Source organism: Sinocyclocheilus rhinocerous, unplaced genomic scaffold (assembly GCF_001515625.1).
Source record: "Sinocyclocheilus rhinocerous isolate Xijiao unplaced genomic scaffold, SAMN03320098_v1.1 scaffold568, whole genome shotgun sequence".
Classification (NCBI taxonomy): domain Eukaryota; kingdom Metazoa; phylum Chordata; class Actinopteri; order Cypriniformes; family Cyprinidae; genus Sinocyclocheilus; species Sinocyclocheilus rhinocerous.
In genome coordinates this window covers 742,635-763,899 of record NW_015652173.1, presented here as the reverse complement: position 1 = coordinate 763,899, position 21,265 = coordinate 742,635, and the positions used below count along the sequence as shown (strand labels likewise).

At 40.8% G+C, this 21,265-nt stretch overlaps 2 protein-coding genes across 2 annotated transcripts in view; both read right to left on the bottom strand.

Moving 5' to 3' along the window:
- LOC107714042 (A-kinase anchor protein 13-like) overlaps positions 1-13,952 on the bottom strand; it is a 60,236-nt gene extending 46,284 nt beyond the window's left edge. The window contains exons 1-2 of the mRNA XM_016519734.1: positions 11,616-13,952; positions 9,216-9,289 (exon numbers count right to left, since the gene is read on the bottom strand). Coding sequence (XP_016375220.1) covers positions 9,216-9,289; positions 11,616-13,461 — 1,920 coding nt within the window. The 5' untranslated portion in view covers positions 13,462-13,952. The remainder of the gene's footprint in view (positions 1-9,215; positions 9,290-11,615) is intronic.
- A 32-nt stretch (positions 13,953-13,984) lies between these two features.
- LOC107714005 (A-kinase anchor protein 13-like) overlaps positions 13,985-21,265 on the bottom strand; it is a 71,195-nt gene continuing 63,914 nt past the window's right edge. Inside the window, exons 5-7 of the mRNA XM_016519694.1 lie at positions 20,057-20,240; positions 16,235-16,421; positions 13,985-15,943 (exon numbers count right to left, since the gene is read on the bottom strand). Coding sequence (XP_016375180.1) covers positions 13,985-15,943; positions 16,235-16,421; positions 20,057-20,240 — 2,330 coding nt within the window. The remainder of the gene's footprint in view (positions 15,944-16,234; positions 16,422-20,056; positions 20,241-21,265) is intronic.

Genomic DNA, 21,265 nt, shown 5'->3' with positions numbered 1-21,265 from the left:
ATGTAAATAATAGGCATGCTAATAAGCAACTAGATAATAATGAGAATTGGTCCCTATACTAAAGTGTTACCAATCTTACCTACCCCAAACATTTGAATGGTAGTGTATGTATCTAAGGAAAGAAAGATGAAATTTGTGGCAAAGCGTCTTTTGAGTGCTCTGGCTCTGATAGATGCAGCTGAAATCCAAACACATCCATAGTCTAATCATGGAAAAGAAGATCGTTGAGATGCGCTATATTTAGAGATGACAGAACTTCCGAATGGCTTATGAAACAGCTGTAATCCACTGAGTGTGGAGTGAGACTGTCCACAGACTGTGGTCTGAGCCGGTCATTCTGGACACATTCCACAGATATGACAAGCCGTGGAGACAGGAAAACCTATGACATGGCAGTGGGCACCAGAGGACGTTAATACAGTCTCACAGATACGGTCTCAAAACAATCACACGCCACGTTCATACTGCAAAAACGCTTAACAGCTACGACTTTGATTTAGATGGTCTCCTACCGGTTTCTTGCAGGTGGTTTTGGGTAAAACATCTGTGAAATGTCTTAAACAAGGTGTTAAGTAGCCATTTGGCTTCTCGATCAATATCAAGGAGGTCCCAGTTGAAAGGAATATGCTGCAACAAAGGTTTGCGTCAATTGTAAAGTGCTCCCTTGGGTGCTCTTTGAGACGGGCGGTGGACAACCTGTCTTTCTCAATCCTCACTTAGTGCTGAACCGGCACCTGTGGCCCAGTTTCTTACCTAAAAAATGGTTTAACAGCCCCTCTTCACTTCCCGCCACAGATGCTAAATGTGGACTGTATGTAATATATCACCTCACAAATATAAGCATATATATAATGTTGATTTAAGGTGATAAAAACAGTCTTTCACTGTGGAGACCATCAAGCCAATCCTCACTTAGTGCTGAACCGGCACCTGTGGCCCAGTTTCTTACCTAAAAAATGGTTTAACAGCCCCTCTTCACTTCCCGCCACAGATGCTAAATGTGGACTGTATGTAATATATCACCTCACAAATATAAGCATTTATATAATGTTGATTTAAGGTGATAAAAAGAGTCTTTCACTGCGGAGACCATCAAGCTGACTTTAAAATTCACAAGCAGTCTAGAGTATTTACACACACTTTAAAAATGAACTACAGACTATTTAATCAAACCACAAAAAGAAATTAACAGGGAAAAGGTGCAACAAATAACTATTAAAATTGTATATGAAGTTTAAAATGCAATTAAACTAATCATGGATTCATGTATGGACATTCCCTATGCGAAATTGCTGAAATTAAATGAACATGTATAAAATCCATAAATAAAGTTATATTATAAAGTATTATAATACTAAGTAAGTATTAAAAAGAAATAGGAACAAATTAAAATTATAGGACCATGCAAAAATATTCTGCGTTATGTCAATAAATTAGCTACAGACCACATTAGCTGATATTATGCTATTTTGAAAAATCTGCATTGGACAGATTGAACTTAGTTTGGCCAGCAGACAGAAGTTGCAAATGGATAGTAATATGTACATTTAGTTAATTATTTATATTTAAATATTTGAGCAAATATGGTGTAAATTTAGAGGTAAGTTCATTTCAGCAAGCTCTATAATTTTCTGTTATTAAATCGTTCATGTCATTAAATAAATCATTTATCATATGTCCCCCTGAGAAACCTATATCAGTCGCATAATGTCGAATATCAATTAAATTGTCTCATCCCTCATTTTACAAAAATGAACAGGAATCACTCAGCTACAACAGAGGCCTAGCAGGTAAGTGCATCCAAAATGTGAATAAACTGTAAAAAATTAAATCAAGAAATTTAGAAATAAAGAAAAAAATATTTATTAATTTAAACACAGATGTGTTACAGTACAACATCACCATACCAAAAATCCTTTAATTTAAGCAGCTTCTATGAAGGAATAGTAATTATGCATGGCATTCCTCCATTTATAATTTTAAATATTTTATACCTACTATAATTAGATTTTTTTTAATTAACTCGCCTTCCCACATTATGATTCTCAGACCTTCTGCCAGCTCACGTCAGATGATGGAGAGCCGAAGGAAGCAGAAGAAGTGAATGGAGATAAACAGGCAGTGAAGCAAGCCTGCACCAATCCACTTATCAAGAGCCTATAATCGAGGGGTCAGACTGTGGAAGGGCCCTTTACATGTCTGGCTGTGACCTTCACTGATACAGTACCAGACCAGCCACTAAATACACAACCTCCAACATACTGACGGCATTCCAGCCAGCGTCCCTACTGTTCCCACACACACAATATCTAAATTAGGACACCGTACACTACTATTGTTTTTATAAAGCCTTTACATTTCTAGATAAAGTTTTATATAAAGCTTCTGTATTTTTACGATGAAAATAACTTTATATATAGATCCTTTTTGTCCTCAGAAGGCAATTTTGCTGAATTTTGGGGACGCTTTTGTGTCGATATGAAGTATATACACATTGCTTTAAAGCTTTAGAAGAAAATATGGACAGAGAAGTTCAACATTTGTTTGACAATTACTTTATTTGTAAATCATTTGTCCTTACTTATACATTACTTAATGTCCTCAAAAAGGACGCTGTCTCAATTTACTTCTTGGGACATTTGGTCTCTAAAGTGTCCATATGAAACATCCACATTGCTTTGAAACTAAAGAACAAATCTAAATCCTTGTAAGCATGAAACCTGGACTGAGAAGTCTCAGGTTTCGACGTTTGTTTGACAACTAACACTTGAGGAGGAAAAAACGGTTACGAAATTACTCCAGTCTTCAAACTCCAGCATGTCTAGAACAAAATGTCAAACCCAAGAGCCAGCGGACAACGGTGGTCAAAAATGGAAAAGCAGGCCTCACCTTTCCACATCCAAAACTGAACTCCACCCAAGCCAAGCAGCAAAGCTCCAGAGCTCTCTCACACACACCCCTTCGACTCAACGCGAGCGAGACATCTCAACAACACTCCCGGCCAACACTAATCAATGCAATGTGACGGCACACACAACTGTCAACAAGACAATCTGCTAAATTTATGGACGAATCCTGCAAACAATGATTTTTAACAGACGAACTCAACAAAGAACACAACTACTACTTGTTTTTAGTTTCGTACCTTTATCAAAACCACGTCCACGGATCTCTCGCCCTTTGCGCATAGACTGTACCTTCGCCGGTGTCGCTCGTACATCTTTTCCAGGAGTGAAATGTCAAGGAGAAGAAGAAAGTGCCGTTATAGTCCAACATGAAGCCCAAGACATGTGGAGTTCCCAGTCAAGCTTTGGGAAAAATGAGCAACTCTCTGCACAACTGCACCATGAACCAGCCCCGTTCTCACTCTCCCTCCCTTCTTCACACACTTCTTTCTCCCCTCCCTCCCTCCCTCCCTCTCTCTCTCCTTTTTCCTTCTGCACACTCCCTCTCTTTTTCTGTCGCTGGCTTTCCTTCTGCTCTCACCGTTTGTCAATTTTTTTTAACAGACTCACCCTATTGCAGCTGATCTTTTCTTTTCCCCCTTCACTCTCTCTCAATGCCTCTCATCCCACCTTTTCCATCCTTCTCAGTTTTCACATATAAAGCTTCACGTCTTTTCCAATGTGCATCACTGTGTGGTTGAACTCCAAACTGCGACCAAAGAGGATGAGGTCGTCATATACATTCGCTGATAAGACACGTTTTCATCTTTCAAACAGTGGGCTGAGATTCCCAGACTCCACCTAGCATTGTGTGTGCTTTGAGCCATAAGATAAGGCTTTTCCTCCAAGTAAACACTCGATCAAAAAGATTTTGTCTCCTTCTCAGTTTTCACATATAAAGCTTCACGTCTTTTCCAATGTGCATCACTTTGTGGTTGAACTCCAAACTGCGACCAAAGAGGATGAGGTCGTCATATACATTCGCTGATAAGACACATTTTCATCTTTCAAACAGTGGGCTGAGATTCCCAGACTCCACTTAGCATTGTGTGTGCTTTGAGCCGTAAGATAAGGCTTTTCCTCCAAGTAAACACTCGATCAAAAAGATTTTGTCGTGATAGAACATAATACACTCTTGATCTATGCTGTTTTTCAAGTATAAGGTGCAGTAAATCAGATTTAGCTTAGCACTGGGTGCAACCCTGCATCTGTATAGAACCATCAACCGACTAACAGCTGGAGCCATGGCAACCGTTTCAAATGGCGAGAATGATAAAAGGCCAGAGCACGGGCTGATGGGATTCACTGGAGTTGAATGCAATTGAGGCGGTGCGAGGAACTCAAATTGAACTTCTGGAAAAGAATCAGAAGTAAATGATCTTGGGTTCATTTTACACAAAATTCAGGAGATAAGGGTTCATGTGGAAATACCGGTTCAGTGTTGTTGTTAATTTAAACTATTATAAATACTTTCTATTCATTGAAAAAAAAGCAGGAATAAAATAAAATATAAATATTAGATGGAAAAACGGTAAGTTTTAAAGTACTTAAATTACTAAAATTAAAATATAATTATTTTAAACAAAAACTGATAAAAATGACAAATGCGTAACAAAATTGCTCAAATTAAAATGGAAACTGAAAATATAAATGTAAAAGCCAATTCAAATATGATAGTATATAAATAATATTAAAACAGCACTGCCATGCTTGCTACTTAACCACTGCACAATATATAATTGATTTAGAAAAAACGCTAAATTGAAACATTGCATTACTTAAAACTGTGGACTACAACACGGGTGGTAGCATTATGACAAGCCTGTTGTTGAACCAATGCATGCCGAATTGCACTGTTTTTCCACATATGCTTGGGAGTTTCCATCCACTATACAGTATAATGAGGGTGTCACGGTGTGGGTATATATCATTTTCTACAAAAACACACAAAACTGTCACACAGACACACCTTGCGCACAAAAATACCTTCAATTAAAGTCTCATACACTTTTCCATGTTTAGCATGAAGATCCTTACTTTTACTTAGGAGAAAGAGATATTCAGATGTCCTGACGCAGTCAATTTGATCTTTACTGTGTGTTTGCATGCAAGCGTGTGATTATCCAGTGGAGGAGGGGAAAGGAGAAACAAGGGCTCTTTGTGGGGATCCCGGCGCATGTTATCCCGACGTTTCACTCAAGACCACTCATCCAACACAATCTATGATTTAAATGAATAGTTGTACCCAAAATATATAACATTCTGTCAGTATTTACTCACCCTCTTGTCTGTTCTGTGAAATACAAGAATATCCCGAAAGCTCTTTTCAATATAATAAACAAAAACAAGTGACAAAAACACACCATAAAAGCATCATAAAAGTGAGTTGAGTGCAATATTGAGAGTTTCTGAAATCATACGGTAACCTTTATGTGAATAATAGACTGAAATTTGACATTAGTCATTAAAATTACTGAGGTTCATGAGAGAAGCAGTGATGTCCAAATCATGAATGAATCATTCCTCTGACAGGTCTCTAAATGAATCAGTTAATCAAATTTACAAAACTAGTCTGAATGATTCATTCACAAATCTGACTGATCCGGTTTTTGAATTATTTCACTCAACCGTAATTAAGCTGGCAGTAAAGGGAAAATAATCTGTTCATCTGTTTTCTAAATGTATGCAAAGATGAATTATTCACAAAAAGATCAATAACACACATTTCAGAGGTTTGTTTTACCTTTTAAATCAGTCAGCCATAAAAAGGTACCTTACAATTTCAGAAGACATAAATATAGTTCAAATATAGTTATATGGCCAACTTTTATAAGAAGTTTATGAGAAAATGCATTGAAAAGAGTGTCAAGCACTAAAATATAAATTTCGGCTTTTGTGTTCCACAGAAGAAAGCCATATGGGTTTGGATCAACATGAGGGTGAGTAAATGACTTTTTGGAAGAACTAACGCTGGAAATGAGAGAAAACAACAAAGCATGATGGACAGAGGGAAAAAAAGAGAAAGACTTGAAAGGGGCGAGCAGAAGCACAGAAGTTGAGTGAGAAGAAAACAAAGGATATTTCCATCAGTGGCGGAGCCAACAAACAGATGCATGAATGGAAGGAGTGTGTGCGGATCTAGACCAGCCTCAGTGGTGTCTTCAACCCTCCCACTCCACCAAACACCAGCCCTTTGCTTTTCTTCAACATCACGCCATTCTTACACTTCACATTCCAGCACTTGAGAGACAGCCTTGTCCCTTTTTCCAACACACCAGATGCTGGATTTGCGTGCGTGTTTGTGAGTGTGCGCGCTAAGGCTCTGTTTCCCAGGGGTGGGCTTGTGTGGTGTTTATTAGTTTGGATGTTTAGTGAAAAAGGAACTCCTTTAAAGGGGTTCCCACAATGCATCTGGCCTGCCACACGAGGACAGATGAAAAGAGCCGAAGAAAGCTGTGTTAGGAGAGAATAGGCAGCTCTCATGCTGCTGGTGGCATATCGAGACCACAGTCTGTGTTTTTTTGCCCTTGTCCCTCTCTCTAACACATATGTAGACTACTATACAGCTCAGTGCACATCTGGAAAGAGTTATATCGCATCCTAACACAAGAGGGAGCCACAGCGCTCTAGAAGCCACAAGATAATAAGATAAAAACAGCCAAACCACCCCATTACCCATCATACGTGCAGGATGAAAAATATTCATGAATCCATTTATGTTCATAAAGCATGTTTCTGATCTTATTGTGAATTATTCGTTCGCCCACGTTTTAAAAAAAGTGCATAATAATGCGCTCATGCTAATTATCACAATCTCTTCAGCCTCTTCAAAAATAACTTGGATTTCACGCTGCCCTCTGTTGGAAGCAGCTGCAATGAGAAATTCATTCATCAACTACCTCCAAAGGTAAGAAATATTTGAAGACTGAGCTTTTCTGATGTGGAAAAATACAAATTAGTTAAGCAATTTGTCAGCGTGACAAATTAGATTGAATGAAGCAACCTCAGATTCGATTTTGAATCCACCTTCATGAATTAACTGACAGAATGACAACAAAAGTTAAAATAGGTATAAGAAAAAAATCTAAAAAAAGTCATTATTTTATACATTCGTTTTAAAAACATGCAAACTGTAATACTGCTTTAGCAAGCACTGCTAATAAGACCCTGGCGTTCTTGTGGTTTGTATTGGACCAGCAAGGATAAAGTTAGCATGCTAGTCAGAATTGGGATACTCTGTAAATGTGGCCTCTGCTCTTATCTCAAGAGTCTCTCAAGATAGAATGTTCCAGAGTGTAATTTCTTTCAAATGCTGACAATGTAGCTACACAACCTCATGATGCAGTCCAAGTCTGCATGCCAGACAGCAGATAAGTGTAAATGTAGCTTGATTTCAGAGGCAACAGAGACAGAAGAAGCTACCTTGACAAGAGAGGGTAAAAAAAAAAAAGACAGTCAATAACTGGGTAATTCATATATTTTTTGTTGTTGTTCAAATAGGGCCTGGATTCAAATTAAACTGGAAGAATGCATCTAAAGCTAGCTAATGGTTTTACAAAATGAGATTTAGCATTCTCTGCTAATTTGTTTGAAGACAAACAAGACTGAATGAAAACCCATTATGTCACTCGGTAATATCACGTATGAGAAAAAGATAATTTCATCGCTCATGCTTGAGTGCACCACAATCAAAACAATTGATGGTAGTCGCAACATGCTAGCAAACACATGAGTTTCCATTGCTTTACGGCCCATCCACACTAAAAACGATAACTGTAGCGATAGCGTCCACACCATCAGATGAAAGTATTGTTTATTGTATGCACTGCAGTTTTGTTATATGCCAGGTTCTTTAAAGTGCCCCTATTATGGCATTTCCAATATTGCCTTTCATGCAGTGTGTAATGTAGCTGTATGTGAATGTAAACGATCAGCAAAGTTGTGTAAAGCCGAAAGTGCACGATAAATAAAGTTATTGTCTCCCAAAATAAAGAATCGACTCTCTACAGCCTAAACGAGTCATTAGTAATTCGAATACCACTTCCGTGACGGCAACACATTTGCATAATTCCCGCCTATGTTCTACGTTGGCCGGCAGCACACAAATTGACCCCGCCCACAAACACGTCATTTTTCTGACGACTGCTTCTCTAATCTCGGGGAGTTAAAAGAAAAATCTCAGGGAGTTCAAAGCAGGATTCACTAAACGCTTGCTCTTCAAAGATGGCTCAGTACCCTGTTTATTTGGACCAGCTGGCTCCACTTAATCACAAGTATGATAAATAATAGATGTTTATATTTTCTATCGAGCGTTCAAAATACGGAACTATGGCAATGGGCGTATCGTTTTCAACACGCGCTGTACGCGGTAGACCAATCACAACAGACTGGGCCATCTGACCAATCAGAGCAGAGTAGGCTCAAAGAAAGGAGGGTTTTAGAGAGACTGAATCTTACAACTGCTTTGAACAAATTGTTTGAGAATCGTTAGAATTATTATTAAAACTTCATGGCTGCAGTTATCATTACAATTATAGTTATCATTTTTGGTGTGAATGGGCCTTTATATACTGCACCAAAGTTCTGAGTTTTAACTTTATCTTTCACCTCCTCAACAATAATATTAGATCATATCCAAAACTCCAAAACCAAACTGGGAGGCACAGGAAGAAGTCAAAACAATACAGATTCCCACAGGAAGATGACAAAATAAACAACTGAAGTTCTTTCTAATCAGAAACTTCCAAAGACTGAAGATAGACATCTCACTTTATCACTCTTACTGGCCCACATAAATACCCAAGCTATCACATCTTCCCTTCCTCCCTCTCAGTTTTCTCGCCACTGATATCATCCCTCTGACAAACAACTGGGGAAAAAAGGTGTTCAGGGTGATGTCATCTTTCCTCCATGAGAAAAAGGACAGCACACACACACAACCACAGTGTGAGCTGTAGGGTGCCAGTGTTCCCATATCTGCCAGTTTGACCTTGCGTGACACAGTTCGGCACTTGTAACTCAGACCTACGTCAGAACGCTGAGGCACTTTCAGCAACCAGGCAAAGAAATCAGATTTACGACAGAAGGTCAGGTTGAAAACATCCCTGAATTTCTGCTCTGTGGAGCCTTTCGGGAAACTACCAGCATCCTAGCTACTGAGAATTCAGGGTGGCTGGAAGCAAACTCTGAATGAATCATACCAAGAGGTCTAAATGTTAATGATTTATTTAGTGGATGGCAGGTTGAGGATAATAGCCAAAAAATACTCACCGCTTCGGAATTTGCTATGTCTGCTGAGGAGTCTTGGTGTCCGTCCACCGCATCCTCTGCTAAAGTGCTGTCATCTGTGAAGTGGAATCAAGACAGAGGACATTTATAATTTGGAACTGAAAAAAGGCTGAAGCACTTTTCAGTTGTCATTCTGTCAAACTTACTGTAGATGATGAGGCATGTACAAACAACAAAACGCTTCATTTAAATAAGTTTCGAGAAAATGCACATACGTGACTTTTAACTGAAACTTCCAAAAATCAATACGTAATTCATTATCTCAGCTGCTGATTCATGTCCAAAGAGCGAACATTTCAGTGGCGCAGGTTTATTTGTTTACTTAGAAATGAACAAATCGTGATGAGACCATTCAGATACATTATTAACCCTATACTTTTGATAAAAGGAAATGACTTATTCCTCCTTTCCAACTGAGCTCAGCAGCTCCATGAATGTGATATAAATAACACATACAGTAAGCAGCTATTAGTAGAACCATGCTGAACTCTCATCCATGTGGAAAAGAGCTGGGCGTCTACCTTGTAAAAAAAAATTTCACAAGACAATCTTTCAACTGTTTTCATTCTATGATGTGAGGCAGGGTTGACATCACCAGGTTGCCATGATACAGTGTGCTGCAAATACACACTGCCATTTGTAAACACTACCTATTAACACTGTTACCTGAATGACAAAGAAGGTTTTTCCCTTCCAGATGGAAACCTAAACCACTGATCGATGGCAGAATTTTGCTTAAACGTTACTAAAAATAACATTACAGACAAAATGGGAATAAATATTGACCTAAGTAAGAATAACTCAATGTTATGTCCATAGAAAATAGTTTGTAAGGCAAACACCATTGTATTCACATGCACACACACAAGCATGTGTCAGAATACAATGAAGCTAATGACAAATTAGCTTCAGCTGTAAACAATCTGATTGGAATGGCATGACACTTCATTTAGCGGCAGGACAAAGGCTGTATCCGAAATCGCCCCCTATACCCTCATTCACTATTCCCTACATTAGTCCACTCATACAGTTCACTTGAAGGAGTGAATGAAAACGATTGAGTGAATTCGGACATTGAGTGCACCGGAAGGACTCCCTCTTTTGCATAGCTTGCTTGCTGTTTAATAATCATTTGAAACGGGCAGCTCGAGTAGTAAGATTAAAGGATTTATCTCAAACTCTGTCACGGAAATTATGTATAAACCCTAGTTAAACAATTTAATAGTGAATTTACAATGAATTTGTAGCTGTGTTGTATACGCTGTATTACGCCGTGGACGAGCGCGTTGTAAAATGAATGAATGGATGATTTAGCTGTGGGCGCCGTCTTCTGGTGAGACGTGGGAATTCATTTGGCGTGCGACTCTCACAGTGCATTATGGGGATTCTCTAGCCGTTAAGTTAGGGCTTGTCAATAATTCAATATCAATATGTATCGCGATATAATTTTTTTCAGTAACGGTGATATGATTTTTAAACACATTTCCGATATTTCGATATACATTACCAGTTTCCCATACATTGATTTATTTGTGCCGTTTGACTTCGTTGAATAAACATGAGCACTGCACGTTTCAAAATCATAACACGGCGCGGGTGTTTTATATGAACGTATCTCTGAAGGGAATTGACTGTCCTCAGAAAAGTTTCGATGGCATTTTCATTTGATCTGATAAAAGTAGCATTCATGAGCGGAGCTGCTTTGATTACAGCCATTACTGGAGAAACCGCTAGTTCTATCACTCTAAAAGCGCCTCCTGCTGCCAGAGAATGAGTTTTCATTTTAAATAAGCCCATCTCCAGCAACATTTCCAGTTTTTGTTGTTGTTCAATTTTTTTGTTTTCTGCAGCGACTCGGAGCACTTTTCATACCCTTTTTTTGGGAAAGAAATTATAGAAATTATACTTTTATTTAGCAAGGATGCTTAAAATTGATCAAAAGTGATGATAAAGGCATTTATAATGTTACAAAAGATTTCTATTTCAGATAAATAGTGTTCATATCGATATCGGAATTATATCGTATCGACCGAAATTAAGAAATATATCGTGATATCAATTTTGGCCATATCGTCCAGCCCTACGTTAAGTGTACATCGGTTGTACACGCGTTTTTGCGGTGCGCTGTGGGATTAAATGAGTGCACTCGAGAACATCCACTATGGTTTCGGACACCACTAAAAATGGCTGTCCCCTCAAATAGTGTCCTATTTGAGGGTATAGGGGGCGATTTCGGATACAGCCTAAGTTTCAGACTTTCAAACAACTGTTAGACAGGATGACGGTAAAAAGTATCGTTATCTTTTAGCATCAAACTCCCTAAAATAATTGTTTACACAATCTATGTCAGCACTGCCAGAATGATAAATAAAAATGCATCACCTGTCATTTGTTCGACATGTGGTTCCTCAGCACATTTCTGAAGAGTTTCACTGTGCTCCATCAAACAATCAGGCATATATTGATGTAATCCATTCAGGCTCTCAGGTGTTTCTGAAGGCTGCAGTTCCTCAGACAAACCATTGTCTATATCCACTGGGGAAGTGTGTTCCAAACCCTGGTGCAATCCACTATTAATATCCAAAGGGGAAGTGAGCTCAGCTGTTGAGGATGAGGCATTGAGTGGGTCAGACATGGAGGAGCTCTCCAGAGCTGAACCACTGGAGGTGTCTATGGCAGAGCACGGGCTGTCCCCTGAGACAGTTGTCTCGCACATATCGGTAGCCAGGTCATCACATTCATCCCCACCAGGAATTACAGCAGGGATCTTTACTCCATCAGTGAAGGGTGTCTCAGAAGGTCTGTCACCTTGGCTTTCTGTTAGGAGTGAGGCACAAGACCGGTCTAGGTCATTCACACATTCAACAGTTGGTTCTAATGGTGTGTTTGCACTCTCCTTGGAGGATTCAGGGAGCTGGAACTGTGCTTTGGATTCAGGACAATCATTGTGTGTGATTTTCGACGGATCAGGGAGCTCGCTGATTGTGTCCTGTGAAGTAGAGTCAATTTCCCTTTCCTGTAGAGGTTCATCTGGATCAACATCCTTAAATCCCGGTTCCCCTTGCAAAGTGGACACTAGAACCGATGGTTCCCCTGGTTCACAAATTTGATTTTCATTTGTGGTATCTCCAGAATATTCCTCAGGAATCTGCTCAACCAGTTTGGACGTAGAATCTGGCTGAACAAACGTTTCAGATGCCTCTTCTTTGAATGGAGTTCCTACGATTATATCAGCTCCACAATGTTCAGAATGCAGTATTGTAGACACATCCTGTTGTAAATCACTTACAATATAGGTTTCCGAGTCAACAGGCAGAGAAGATTCATCAGAAGATTTTGATTTGTCATCCAACTGTGAGACAACAATGTCCTTAACTGATTCCGGCTCTTCAAAGATCTCCTTAGGGTTGTTTATCCTCTCATTCGGGGCTACCTCCTCCTTGCTTCCATCAGGTAGAGACCCATCAATCTGGCAAGACGAAATCTCCGCAGTGATGCCAACAGAATTCCCTGTTATTGTGCTGATGTCACAGTCTGTGTCATTCAACAAAATCTCCTGACATTCTAATGTGGTTTCTGAAGATTGTGTGACTTGGTGTGGCTGTTGAAAACTTTCTGTAGTCTCAGAAAAGGGCTCCACAGCTGGACCTTCATGAGAGGAAGTCTCAGTAACAGGCGAGAGCCCTCGTCGAATCTTATGCACCGGTCCTGGTGCCATGTTTGGCAGGAGACTTAACGATTCCAAAGGATCACCCTCTGAAATGCTACATCCAGAGTTCTGCTTTATGCTAGCGTCATCCGTAACCAAACCAGAAACTGACTCAGTGTTGCCTTTGGTGTCTTTGCTTAGATTTCCTGTCTCTGTCTCTAGGCTACTATGTGGCTTGTCAACACCATCAGAAATAACAGTTTCGTCTATTCGTACGGATGAGGTAACCTCAGAATTTACCTGAATTAAAGTCAATTTAACTTCATCTGTTCCCACCGAGCATTCCGTAGACAGCTTGGGCTCAGTCTTGTCATCGTGCTGACTGTTTTCCTCTGGATCATGGGAAGAAAGTGCTGAAGAGTGTAAGCCTATTTCCTGGCTGCTACTCGTCTCCCCTTCCCTTTCCTCTGGTAAGTCCCCTCGCCAACTAAGATCTGTACTCCCCTCGCTCTCCTCCTCTCTTAGTGAGGGCTGACTAGTTTCCATGGGGAGGAGACCCTGAGATTGTGCGTGGCCCATGTCTTGGGACTCAAGGTTTCCAGATTGAGAGTTATTGTCTGTTTCAGTCTCTAAACTCCTCTGGCAAGCCTCCTGCTCTTCTTGGTTCCCTTTATCAGGCTGTGCAGCCCCCTGTTTGGCACTGACTACGCAGAGCTCTATATCAGCTTCCTCCCGCTGGTTTCCACAGGAAGGGGCACTGAAAGTCACAGAATTGCCTACTACCCGCTGCTGCGAACAGTCAGCCTTGTCTGACGCCTTCCCAGTATCCCCTACAGCCGGCGGGTCAAGCTCCACCTCCCCGTCCTGCGATTGGACATGATCTCCTGTGCCGTTTTGACGAATACACAATCCATCCTCAATGGCAGAGCTGTTTGATTCGCAGGTTTCTTCTTGTTCAGAGTTGGGTTTCTGATGCTCAGGCTCCAGAGAATTGGGCGGTAGGCAATCTGTTTTATCACTTGAGTTTCTGTTAAGAATCAGCAGTGCTGGCTTATGCTGTGGCGGAGGATCTTCCTGAATAAACAAAGTTCAAAAACAGCTATTAAATTACTCCATCAGTGAAGGGTGTCTCAGAAGGTCTGTCACCTTGGCTTTCTGTTAGGAGTGAGGCACAAGACCGGTCTAGGTCATTCACACATTCAACAGTTGGTTCTAATGGTGTGTTTGCACTCTCCTTGGAGGATTCAGGGAGCTGGAACTGTGCTTTGGATTCAGGACAATCATTGTGTGTGATTTTCGACGGATCAGGGAGCTCGCTGATTGTGTCCTGTGAAGTAGAGTCAATTTCCCTTTCCTGTAGAGGTTCATCTGGATCAACATCCTTAAATCCCGGTTCCCCTTGCAAAGTGGACACTAGAACCGATGGTTCCCCTGGTTCACAAATTTGATTTTCATTTGTGGTATCTCCAGAATATTCCTCAGGAATCTGCTCAACCAGTTTGGACGTAGAATCTGGCTGAACAAACGTTTCAGATGCCTCTTCTTTGAATGGAGTTCCTACGATTATATCAGCTCCACAATGTTCAGAATGCAGTATTGTAGACACATCCTGTTGTAAATCACTTACAATATAGGTTTCCGAGTCAACAGGCAGAGAAGATTCATCAGAAGATTTTGATTTGTCATCCAACTGTGAGACAACAATGTCCTTAACTGATTCCGGCTCTTCAAAGATCTCCTTAGGGTTGTTTATCCTCTCATTCGGGGCTACCTCCTCCTTGCTTCCATCAGGTAGAGACCCATCAATCTGGCAAGACGAAATCTCCGCAGTGATGCCAACAGAATTCCCTGTTATTGTGCTGATGTCACAGTCTGTGTCATTCAACAAAATCTCCTGACATTCTAATGTGGTTTCTGAAGATTGTGTGACTTGGTGTGGCTGTTGAAAACTTTCTGTAGTCTCAGAAAAGGGCTCCACAGCTGGACCTTCATGAGAGGAAGTCTCAGTAACAGGCGAGAGCCCTCGTCGAATCTTATGCACCGGTCCTGGTGCCATGTTTGGCAGGAGACTTAACGATTCCAAAGGATCACCCTCTGAAATGCTACATCCAGAGTTCTGCTTTATGCTAGCGTCATCCGTAACCAAACCAGAAACTGACTCAGTGTTGCCTTTGGTGTCTTTGCTTAGATTTCCTGTCTCTGTCTCTAGGCTACTATGTGGCTTGTCAACACCATCAGAAATAACAGTTTCGTCTATTCGTACGGATGAGGTAACCTCAGAATTTACCTGAATTAAAGTCAATTTAACTTCATCTGTTCCCACCGAGCATTCCGTAGACAGCTTGGGCTCAGTCTTGTCATCGTGCTGACTGTTTTCCTCTGGATCATGGGAAGAAAGTGCTGAAGAGTGTAAGCCTATTTCCTGGCTGCTACTCGTCTCCCCTTCCCTTTCCTCTGGTAAGTCCCCTCGCCAACTAAGATCTGTACTCCCCTCGCTCTCCTCCTCTCTTAGTGAGGGCTGACTAGTTTCCATGGGGAGGAGACCCTGAGATTGTGCGTGGCCCATGTCTTGGGACTCAAGGTTTCCAGATTGAGAGTTATTGTCTGTTTCAGTCTCTAAACTCCTCTGGCAAGCCTCCTGCTCTTCTTGGTTCCCTTTATCAGGCTGTGCAGCCCCCTGTTTGGCACTGACTACGCAGAGCTCTATATCAGCTTCCTCCCGCTGGTTTCCACAGGAAGGGGCACTGAAAGTCACAGAATTGCCTACTACCCGCTGCTGCGAACAGTCAGCCTTGTCTGACGCCTTCCCAGTATCCCCTACAGCCGGCGGGTCAAGCTCCACCTCCCCGTCCTGCGATTGGACATGATCTCCTGTGCCGTTTTGACGAATACACAATCCATCCTCAATGGCAGAGCTGTTTGATTCGCAGGTTTCTTCTTGTTCAGAGTTGGGTTTCTGATGCTCAGGCTCCAGAGAATTGGGCGGTAGGCAATCTGTTTTATCACTTGAGTTTCTGTTAAGAATCAGCAGTGCTGGCTTATGCTGTGGCGGAGGATCTTCCTGAATAAACAAAGTTCAAAAACAGCTATTAAATAAAGCAGCACACCTTTATACAGCCCTCATTAAAACTGACATTAAACATTCACCCAGAGAAACAGAGCATGGGTGCGTGCACAGAGAAAGTCTGCATTTAGTCACTTCCTTTAGTCACAGATAGCTACCTCCTGCAGAGTCCTACCACAAAAGCTGCTGATTGTACCCAGCTGGAAATATCACTGTGATCTTAAAGTGACAGAGCAAGAAAATAAGACCCACCTACTGCCATAGAGGACTCCAAAATCACTGACTCACCTTCTGATGTGACTGCATGAGGCGTTGGAGCTCCTCCACATCACACTGAAGGTTAGGTGGGGGACTCCCTGGCACATCCTCTAGTGTCAGGGTGTAAGTGTTTAGCTTGGGGTGGTGTCGCAGAACTCTGCCGTCTGGGTAACGCCACTTGGACGTTTTCGTCTCCAACTCAGGCTGGTTGTCAACCCTGCCCAACACAAACACAGCAAACTTTGAGAACGCCCAGTCTCGAGGCACTGAATCAGCAAGGCCACACCCAGCACACCTACAGAGGATGTGAAGTAATACACAATACTGATTGTGGTTACCCATTGAACACAATGTCAAGTGTGAAAAATCACTAATTTAAACAACACAGCCAAACTTAAAACAGGTTTACATCCAGCACAATGCCGCAATGAGCTTAGACAACAATAATTTAATTCTTTCTTTAGACAAAGATATGAAAAACACTCACTCACACTAGTGTAAAAACCTGTTCTGCTTTTTTATTGTGTGGGGAGAGAAAAACAGCGTGATTACATTAAAGGTGAAATTGAAGTTCCTGGTGGCAGTGTCAACATGTCAAACAAGCAGTAAATAGGTTTAAGACAGAACATTATGTATCTTAGTAATAGTAAATTACTAAGGTGGAATCACCCTTGTCAACCCCAAAACGCTACAAGCTTTCAAAAGAGAAAATGTGCAACTGTTTGTGTTTTTGTGCGTGTAAGTAGCTCAGATTGTCCCCAGGGCTCTGACACATGGGTAACAACAGGAACTGTTTACACCTGCTGTGTATCTAAGGTCCAAAACGGTATCCATAGAAACCCTGTGACATCACTCACAGGAAACTAAAGAGTGCAAAGTGAAAAGGAGAAGCTCTTAAGGTCTTGCAGACCTGAGAGGAATATTTTAGGCAGCCTGAGCATTAGCCAAATGACAGACGTTAAAGGCTAAACTCTGAAGGATTGGAGAGCTGAACAAATCATCTGCTGTTTGCCTTCTACACAACATAATGGCATAAAATGGTAACATTAAAACAATGTTATTTAGATATATTCAAACTTGTATATAATTGAAACCACAGTTATAATACTTTTATTTGATAACACATAAAATGTGTTGATCATGTATTATACTTTATGCATTATACTCTAAAGGTGAAACCATAAATAGCCAAGTAATATAATGTATTATAACAGATCAGTGCATATTATAAAATATTACATACTGCGTTTTAATGACTTCATAGAAAGTTATGACAAAAGTACATCAAAATATCTTAAAGAAACCACTAACAAAATACCATGAGCTTTGATGGAAAGAGTTGAGGCAACATCTAAGGGTGTGCCGTGGTTCAGTACACTTGCTTTAAATGAGGCACTAAACCAAAGCACTTAAAGGCCTTCTATAACAGACCCTTGAATCCAGAGAGCACAGATCACACGCTAGCTATGGTCTCTCCTATATCCTTCTGTCTGTGATCACATTTCATTGGCTTTACCAAAGCTGGGCAGCCAGTGACCCGGTAGACATCAGTCTGGGTGACACCGCTAACAGGAAATGGTTCCTAGAGTGTCGCATCTCTCTAGTATTAATACAATCATTTAGACTAACTGTCATATATAGGCTTGAATTCAAACCTAATTTAACAGATGTGAGGTCACGGGTATACGTCAGATTAAACTCAGAAAGAGATATAAAAACAGGATCAAAACAAGCATAGCTCTCTCATCTCATAAATATATGAGCAGGGGAGAGATGTGCTTAGTTTTCAACCCTGAGGAGTACACAGACTGCCTTGGTGCCCTGTTTTAGAATAGTCAAGTAGGGGAACATATGGAATCTGTCCCACACAGGTTTGCTAGCTATAGACTGTGAAGAGCAATGGCTGGAGGAAGCTGATAAAAGGTAAAGGTCTCTGTTACACACGCACAGGTAATGCCACTTTACTGAGTAAATCTGCAGACAGGAGCTTGCTGGTTTGAAACAGGTTTCTGTTGCAGACTGCAAAGGCTTGCTTTAAAAAGCTTATGTGGCTTTAACTGTTTACACAGAGCTCAGAGCCACATGGCCTGTCCTTGTGCTTTGCTCTTATCTCCCCCACATCCTCCTTTCTTCAGAACACAACACTAAATCTTGCCTCATTCACATGATAAAATCATTGCTTTATTATTATAAATCTGACTCTTGCTCTTTTTGAGAATCCAAATCAGCCCAACACAAACATTGCCTGAACGGATCTGTGTGGCTGACCAGTGGAAGATGTGGGGAGTGTTTATAGGACATCTGAAAAATAATGACTTTTGCAACTTTACCTTTACAAGTGTGACTTAACTTTTTTTTGTTTGAAAACAACAAATACGATAAAGCTGTATTTGTTTAAGGCATTTCAAAGGTCACAACGTCCATTCTGTCTGATAAAGTCTGCGGTTTGTAACAGCCTATTCTTGACATTAATCTGGTCAGATTTCATAGATCAAGATTTGCAGGGGAACAATAATGACAAAGGCTGTATGAATTTGTCTCAAATGCATGTTTGTATAAGTTTTACAACAGAACAAGGCAAAAATACTATCTAAACATCATTACATAATTTTATTAGGACTCATTTAAGGTATTATTATTAAAATAAATACTGTATTTACTGTATAGATCTTAAATAAAACCCATGTAATTACAAACTAGAAGTCATGTAAATTTACCAGTAATAATAAAGGTAAAACATTCAGCTATTGGGATTATGGAACTGAATTTTCTGATTATTCAGAATTATTTATTTTAACATACACTGAACAAAATTATAAACGCAACATGTCCATAACATACGCCTGCCCATACCATAACCCCACCGCCACCATGGGCCACTCGATCCACAACGTTGACATCAGCAAACCGCTCACCCACACGACGCCATACACGCTGTCTGCCATCTGCCCTGTACAGTGAAAACCGGGATTCATCCGTGAAGAGAACACCTCTCCAAAGTGCCAGACGCCATCGAATGTGAGCATTTGCCCACTCAAGTCGGTTACGACGACGAACTGCAGTCAGGTCGAGACCCCGATGAGGATGACGAGCATGCAGATGAGCTTGCCTGAGACGGTTTCTGACAGTTTGTGCAGAAATTCTTTGGTTATGCAAACCGATTGTTGCAGCAGCTGTCCGGGTGGCTGGTCTCAGACGATCTTGGAGCTGAAGATGCTGGATGTGGAGGTCCTGGGCTGGTGTGGTGTGGCTACACGTGGTCTGCGGTTGTCAGGCCGGTTGGATGTACTGCCAAATTCTCTGAAACGCCTTTGGAGACGGCTTATGGTAGAGAAATGAACATTCAATTCACGGGCAACAGCTCTGGTGGACATTCCTGCAGTCAGCATGCCAATTGCACGCTCTCTCAAAACTTACGACATCTGGTACACCTGTGCAATAATCATGCTGTCTAATCAGCATCTTGATATGCCACACCTGTGAGGTGGATGGATTATCTCGGCAAAGGAGAAGTGCTCACTAACACAGATTTAGACAGATTTGTGAACAATATTTGAGAGAAATAGGCCTTTTGTGTACATAGAAAAAGTCTTAGATCTTTGAGTTCAGCTCATGAAAAATGGGGGCAAAAACAAAAGTGTTGCGTTTATAATTTTGTTCAGTGTATATTGCCACTCTTTCTGTAAATAAAAACTCTCAATATAATCCACATTGTCATTATAGCAGAAGTATCAGAAATATTTTGGGGAGCCTTTAGATATTGTTTTCGACAGTGGGGGCCTTGGAATCAGAAAGGTTGCTAAAAACGAGCCAGAAATCCTGGTTAAATATATCATTTCCTCGCATACTTACTCCGTCAGCAGTTTCTGGAGCTGCGTGTGGCCTCTCTTCTGGGCGACCCTGGCCGGTGTACGACCCTGTTTGTTGGGAAGTTGGAGGGCCTCTTTTCCTCCGGGTTGCTGGAGGAGAAACAGTGCTACCTTGCGTAGTCCACGCTTTGCAGCAAAGTGCAAAAGTGTGTCTTGTGGTCCAGGTTCTACAGGAAACGAAAGAGTCTAGTTAAGGTTGCGATCTCAGCTCAATCTCTTTCCTTGTCCTTTTAAAAAAAACACTATTATCTAATGCATATTTCTGATAATGCTGCTTCAGGAAAGTGCCACACTCACTGCTTCATAGGGGCTCTGAAGCTCTAAGCTCCGCCCCCTGCAACTTCAGAATCAATGAGAGCCGGCAAAGCCCTCGAACTAGACCCACCCCCACAATTCCCTCGACCTCTGTCAACAGAATCTCCTGACAAACTTGTGCAAACATCATTTCAATAGATGATTTACAATGAAGACAGAAAAATCAGGCAGAGAGGTTTCCTGAGTGAAAGAAGTGATCGTATTTGAAGGTGTTTATCATAAAGACAGATTGCAGAGTGCTGTTTTAGAAAGTTCAGGAAGCTTGAATGAGGCTCTCTGTGAAAGCAACAGAGACAGAGGAAGGATTGTTCTTGCTGGTTAATGAGAGGCTGAGAATGAGACTGCCCTCGTTTAATCGGCCCACTGAGGATCCAACAACCAATTTGAAGCCCTGAGCAAGAAAAAAAAAAAGAAGCTGTGGTGAAGTGATCTGGCACTGGAAAGAACAGCAGATCAGGATCACTACACAGTCTGATTGGAGACACAAGAGTGGACATGACACTATATTGAAAATACTGGTCTCAAGTAACTTGTATCCCAAGGCCATGTTAGAATTGTCGTACTCAAGCCTCAAAACACTGGTGTTACCATAGTATTTCTTTTAAACAGTGGTATCATAACCGTACATAAGGTTTCTGCATGTTTAAGGAAAATTTAGCAAATTTTATTTACTAACTTTTACTCATTTACTCACCATCGTGTTGTTCCAATCGAGTATGATTTTTATTTTTTACAAGCATCTTACACAGTCAACATGCTCTTTTTATTATTATTATTATTAATAATAATAACAATAATAAAGTAGATTTTGCTGACATCCACAAATTAACAAATAAACAAAAAATGAATAAAAACATCAGAACAAAAAAACAAAAAT